The sequence below is a fragment of the Nannospalax galili genome, unplaced genomic scaffold, assembly GCF_000622305.1.
Source record: "Nannospalax galili isolate Female #2095 unplaced genomic scaffold, S.galili_v1.0 scaffold44, whole genome shotgun sequence".
NCBI classification, from domain to species: Eukaryota; Metazoa; Chordata; class Mammalia; order Rodentia; family Spalacidae; genus Nannospalax; species Nannospalax galili.
In genome coordinates, this window is record NW_008355789.1 from 231,486 (window position 1) to 238,176 (window position 6,691).

Genomic DNA, 6,691 nt, shown 5'->3' on the forward strand with positions numbered 1-6,691 from the left:
AAGTGGGGGGGTGAAGGGGGCGCCTCCTTAAAAAAAAAAAAAAAAAAAAAAAAAAAAAAAAAAAGGAACATAGACTGCTGTTTGATGCGCTGACTGATTTCCACTCTTGCTACTCCTAGTTCTAGAAGCCCCTTCTAAGCAGTCTGTGTTCAGCTACTTGCGACTGTATTATGAGAGGAGTGGATCAGGGAGCTCTAGATGCTAACAGAGGAAAAAACTGAAGAAGGGGGCGTGATACTAGTCTTCAAATCCCTGAGCTCATGGTCTTTCCTCTTTAGACTACCCTTCCTCTGTCCCTATTGTGGTCAAGAATATGACCCATTCATCCAAGACTCAGAACAGTTCAGAATACTTCCCTGTCTTTCATCTGTCACTTCTGCATATATAAAAAAAAATCCTCTGAAAATGTTTTCTTCCCTCCAACACAATGCTGACAGCCTTCCTTGCTCAAGTCCCCATTTTCCCTTGGGAACTACTCTCAGCTCCAAGTATGCAAATCAGCACACCTAGCATACCCTTCTCCTCAGAGTGCTGCAAGCTATGTTCTCTGGAAAAGGGGATGGAGTTAGGTTGAGGATGAGGGAGGAAGACAAGGCCCCTGTGTTGTAGGGACAGTGGCAGTGAGCATGCAATGCCTTGAACCCTCACAACCATCATTCCTATCCTGAGAAATCAGACAGTGGACAGACAAAGCTGATGTGAACAGGAACCCAGAAATGAAATGGGCATAGCAGAAAGCTGAGCCCTGACCACACAATCTATGGATCAAACCATCCTGGAAACCAGTTCTCATACTATCTTTTCATTTCCACAGCACAATAAATCCCATTCCTGCCAGACAACTCAGGCTGCATCTTCTAGCACTTAGAAGCAAGCTAACTGATGATCTCAAGAGCAATAACTAGTGACATTTGTGGTGTCTCATTTGGATTCAACAATCTTCTCCCTCAAGAACCCTCTCCACTGAGGCCTCCACACTGCCCCCAGGGCGTCTTTTCTAAAATCAAACTGAATTTTCCTTTTCTCTCACAACTTATGACCTATGGTTTGTAGGATAAAACCCAGACTTCTTAACTACGGCATAAAAACACCTTCACAATTTGGTCTCTGTCAACTTCTTTGGTCTCTGCTCTCAGAACTCTAAGGTTTTGTTCAAAGTTCTATGTTTCGTCCACCTGAAATTCCCTTTTTCAACTGGATGATTAAGACTAAACAAAGAAATCAGAAATCATACACACATATACTTTAGAGTTGCTTCCTCAATTCAGCTACAGAATGCAAAGCTGGTTTCAATATATAAAACCCAACTAATGCAATATACCATATCAAATGAATTTTTAAAAAGAATCAGGGCTAGAGAGATGGCTCAGTGGTTAAGAGCACTGACTGTTCTTGCAGAGGACCAAGGATCTGTTGCCAGCACCCATATGGCAGCTAACAACCATCTCCAGTTGTTAACTCCTATTCCAGAGGATTCAATCCCTTCTTCTGGCCTCCACAGGCACTGCACAACACGGGTACAGGCAATATACTCATACACATAAAATAAAAAATAATAAAATATTTTTTTAAAAAAAAACAGAACCATACAATCATCTCAATAAACAGAGAAAAACATTTGGTAAAATTCAACATCCAACCGATGATTAAAAACATTCACCAAACTATAGAGAGAGGGCATGTGCTCAACCTGGTAAAGGACTATACCCCCAGTCTCTCTCTCTCTCTCTCTCTCTCTCTCTCTCTCTCTCTCTCTAGGCTGGCCCCCAACTTGTAATCTTCCTGCCTTAGTGCTCTGATCTCAAGTGTACACTACCATACCCAGTTTGTACTCCTCTCTCTCTCTCTGTGTCTCTCTCTGTCTCTCTCTGTCTCTGTGTCTCTCTCTCTCTCTCTCTCTCCCTCCCTCCCTCCCTCCCCCTCCATACTTAAGGGTACAACAGCTTTCTTCTTAAGATCAAAAACAAGACAGGATCCTGTCTTTTATCACTTCTCTCCTGCACTAGTACTAGAGATTCTAGCTGGTCCAGTTAAGCAAAAAAAAAACCAAAAGCTGTAGAATAGAAAGAAGTAAAACTCTCTCTATTTGAAGACATGATTATGACAAAAAGCAAATAAACAAGTGCAGCAAATGGCGAAATGTAGTATCAAGATATAAACATCACGCTCTATGCTAGCAAGGAACAATCTAAAAATAAAGAGCCGGGCGTGGTGGTACACAACCTTTAATCCCAGCACTCAGGGAGGCAGGGGCAGGTGGATCTCCATGAGTTCAAGGCCAGCCTGGTCTACATAGCGAGTTTCAGGCCAGCTGGGGCTTCAGGGAGATCCTGTCTCAAAAAGACCAAAAAGTAAATAATTAAAAAATAAAGAAACAAACTATAGGAGTTGAAAACACAGGCATACATCTTCAGTTAAGACAAGGATTCGTCTTAGATATAGTTGACACTAAAAGCAACAAAAGAAAAAAAACCTGAAATGCATCAAAATTTGAAACTTTCCTCTTCAAAGAGCACACTAAGGAAAGTGAACACAACTCACTGAATGGGAGAAAGTATGGGCTAGCATCAGGAGTAGATAATAAATATGCCCAGCTCAACAGTAAAATAACAAGTGTCCCATTTTTAAAAAACAAAGGACCTGAGTAGATGTTTTTCTAAAGATAATGTGCAAAAAGCAAGTAAACAAAAAGATGCTGAATGTCATTAGTCATCAGAAAGATACAAATAAAACCAGTGAGACACCACATCAGACTCATTAGGACACCTAGAATCAAAGAGACCGAAGAGAGGCAGACAGATCCAGGACGGCAGTGCCATTTATTTGGGACTTCATGACAGAAGTGTGGTCAAGGGCAGCAGAAAGGCCAGTGACTCTCCATGATCTGGATCAGAAAAAGTGACTTACAGAGTGATTCAGACAGTGATTCATCCCACACCAGGAAGACCTGGTTCATTTCCAAGCTAATGTCAAAGACTACAGGCATATTCCGGACAGCCCCAGCCTCTGCTCATAAAGCCCTGCTTGCCACTCTAACGGTCCTGCCTGGAAACTAGGCCAAGAAACTGACTAGGGTTACACAGGGGCCATCATATGGTTATGACCCATGACAACTGCAGTCTTCACAGCCTCACTTCGCAGCAGTGAGCAAGATGTAGGGAATCAGAACCTTTGTGTACTGCTGGTGGGGATGGAAACACTGAAGCTGCTTTGTCTGGTGGTTTCTCAGAAAGGAAAATGTAACCATATGACCAGGAAATTCCACACTTAGTTCCAATCACAAATATAAATCTACACAAGAATCAATAAACAAGCATTAAAAGCAGAATTATTCCTAGGAGCTGATAGATTAAAAAAATTTTTTAAATCCCAAATGTCCATCAACTTATAAGCAGGTGAGGAATATATGATATTTCCACACAATGAAGTATTATTCAGCCATTAAAAGGAATGAAGTACAGACACATGCTAGAAGATGGATGACCCTTGAAACACTACTCTAGGTTAAAGAAGTGAGAAGAGCACAGCTAGAGAGGCAGAAAGATGAGTGGTTGACCAGGGCTCAGGATGGATATAGAGGGTGATGATGGCTTCAATAAGTGTCCTCCATAGGCTCCAAGTATTTGAACACTTGGTCGGATGTTGTGTGCTATTTTAGGAGGTTGAGGACGTGCGGCCTTGCTGGAGGAAGAACATCACTTGGGACGGGCTTCAAGACCTCACAGCCCCAGTAAACTCTTCCTTCCATAAATTGCTTTGGTCATGATGTTTTATCACAGCAGCAGAAAAGTAACAAATACAAGGGTAACAGCTAAGAGGTGCAGAGTATCTACCAGTGAGGATGAAATGTCCTAAAACTGATTACGGTGATGGCTGCACAACTGTGAATGTGAAAAGCTACTGTTTCATGTGCTTAAACAGAGAAACTGCACGGTTTGTCAATTAGATCTCGAGAAAAAGAAAAACAATTCCTCTGTGAAACCTGTTAAGCCCTAATAAAACTGACTTTTGCCCTGCAACTGACACTTTAGCACTTACCTGTTAACATATCTATTTTCCTCTACCAAACCACGAGTTCCTCGAGGTAGAGGTTGAATTCTTGTTTCTTGGAATTTGATGTCTGCACACTGTGTAAAACGTGTGATAGGATAAATCAAGACTATCAGTTAGAACCACTTTAAAAACTATCATATAGGAAGCTTTATTTTAACAGGGGGTCATCAGGCAAAGTCTCAGAGGTTGCATCTGAGCAGAAACTTGAATAATGAGAAGGAAGCTGAAAGAACAGCACTTCAGGAATAAAGCAAACAGAAAGGACAAAGATCTTAAGATGAGACCACTGAACGTCAGCACATAGGTTCTCACAGGAAGGAGCCACAGCTTCTAACCTGTGCTCTACCCCCTATAACATTCAGACATGCCTTCTGCTCACATTCAATAGTACTTGTTCAAGACATCTCAACTCTGTTAAAAAAAAAAAAAAGACAAAAAACTTTTTAAAAAATAGTCACTATTCTGGCTCATCACGGATTTAACTCTTCTTCAAAGCAGTCAACACTTTGAAAAGTGAGTAAAACGTTTTGGATTTTACAATGATAGAAGGGCAAAGGCAGCGAGTCTTACAATTCACAAACAAACTCTGTGGGCAGAATAATGTGTTCATCCTTCCTCAGCCCCTAGAGCACGGCGCTTTGCATTTATAGTATTTTCAGTCTATGATTCTCCGGAGCACAGAAAGACAGCCAATATGCACAAATTCAAAGCTAGCGTTCAAAAGGAGCTGTCCAGCGCCCAACCTGCTGAAATCAGAGGAAATGTTCACAGACTGTAAAACCATGTCTGAAAGATGTTACAAGGGATAATTTACAGAACTTTCCGCACAGCAGCGAATTGTTCTGGTAACTTTTCCCAAGAGTCGTGTCATGCCTTTACATTGACTCTGAAAATCTCCTGAAAGTCGTCGAAAAAACCCTGATTTTGAAATATCATACTCATGCCAATAACCGGGAATTAACTGACATATCTTTAAGCACAGGGAATGCAGTGTTTTGTTCATCACCTCAGGAACGGAAACTCAACTTATTAAACAAAATCTTCACGTTGTTGTTTTGAGACGGGGTCTCACTACGTAGCCCTGGCTGGCCTGGAAATCGCTGTGTAGACCAGGCTGGCTTTGAACTTGCGGCAACCCTCCTGTCTCTGCCTCGGGGATGCTGTTTCACTTTAAAAGGGGAGATTTTATTTCACACAAACGCAAGACGGAAAGCCTACGGAACCCGAGGAGGGAAATCCTACGACTCAAAGCTCCGGCAGGCACGAGGGCCAGGGTAAGCCGAGCCAGCCCGGGAGGCCGGAACCAACCCCCGCCCGCCAGCGCCTCCCCGGCCCGCTCACCTTCAGGGCCCGGCGACGGCTCCGGCCGCTTCCCGGGTGACAGAAAGGGCTTGGGCAGCAGCAGCGACACGGCCAGAACGAGCCCCGAGGCCAGCGCCACCCTCTGCACCGTGGAGTACGCCATGGCGGCTCACCGCCGGCCGCGGTTAGCCAGGCCGCGGGAACCGGCAGGGGTCGCAACCGGAACCGGAACCGGAACCGCGGTGCTCACGCCAGCTCCCCACCGACTGGCGGTCTGCGCGGACGGTGGCGCGCAAGGGACATCACACTCCAGGCCTTCGTCTCCGCCATACAGGGAAGCTGCAGGCATCCAGCCACAGAGACAACCACAAGCTCCTACCTTCCTTCATGGCCGGAGTCCAGCTGTCACCCAGACCCGGCATCCCTAGCACTTAAATATGCAACTTTGCCCTTCTCTGCATTCCTGCTCACCATCCACCCCTACACTGTGCCATCAGCTTTCCTCCTGAGCTCGAGGAACTCAGTTTTCCAACTTTCCGCTCAGGCCCATTGCATCCATGCTCCACCTGCAAGCCAGAGGTGATAATATCAAAACACGAGACTAAGGAGCTCTTTGCATAGCTTAAAGCCTTCCAGTTCCTGCCATTGCCTTCAGAACAACGTCAGACACCTTTCTCAGACCTGAGGCCCTGCATGATCTGGTCTTACAATTGTGTCTTGGAAAGAGGATGACTTGATATTTGCCTAGTGTGCTATATAGCTTTAGTTGCCAACTTGACACACCTGGGTAGAGGGAACTGTATTTGAGGAACTGTCTCCATTGGACTGGCCTGTGGCCATGTCTGCCAGGCATTTTCTTGATCGTTGAGTGATGTGGGAAGACCCAGGCCAGGTAGTGCCACCCCTGGTCAAGTGGTCCTGTATTGTATAAGAAAGGGACTTTGGGGAGGAGGGGAACTGGAGAGATGGCTCGGCAGTTAAAAACACTGGTTGTTCTTGCAGAAGACCCGGGTTCAAATCCCAGCACCCACATGGCAGCTGACAACTGTCTGTAACTCCAGTTCCAGGGGATTCAATGGCCTCTTCTGTCCTACCACAGGCATTGCACCACACGGGTGCACTTACATGCAGGCAATACACTCATAAACATAAAAATAATAAAATATAATTTTTAAAAATAAAATAAAGGGACCTTGAATGGCCTCACAGTGGCCTCTCTTGCCTAGAGGAACTCCACAGTTCAAAAGAAATGAAAGAAAGAAAGAAAGAAAGAAAGAAAGAAAGAAAGAAAGAAAGAAAGAAAGAAAGAAAGAAAGAAAGAAAGAAAGAAACCTGA

The 6,691-nt window shown here is 44.3% G+C and overlaps 1 protein-coding gene across 1 annotated transcript in view; it reads right to left on the bottom strand.

The window, feature by feature from the left end:
* Ric3 (RIC3 acetylcholine receptor chaperone) overlaps positions 1–5,581 on the bottom strand; it is a 45,978-nt gene extending 40,397 nt beyond the window's left edge. The window contains exon 1 of the mRNA XM_008853432.2: positions 5,395–5,581. Within this exon, the coding sequence (XP_008851654.1) occupies positions 5,395–5,518 (124 nt within the window). The 5' untranslated portion in view covers positions 5,519–5,581. The remainder of the gene's footprint in view (positions 1–5,394) is intronic.
* Positions 5,582–6,691: the final 1,110 nt, after the last annotated feature.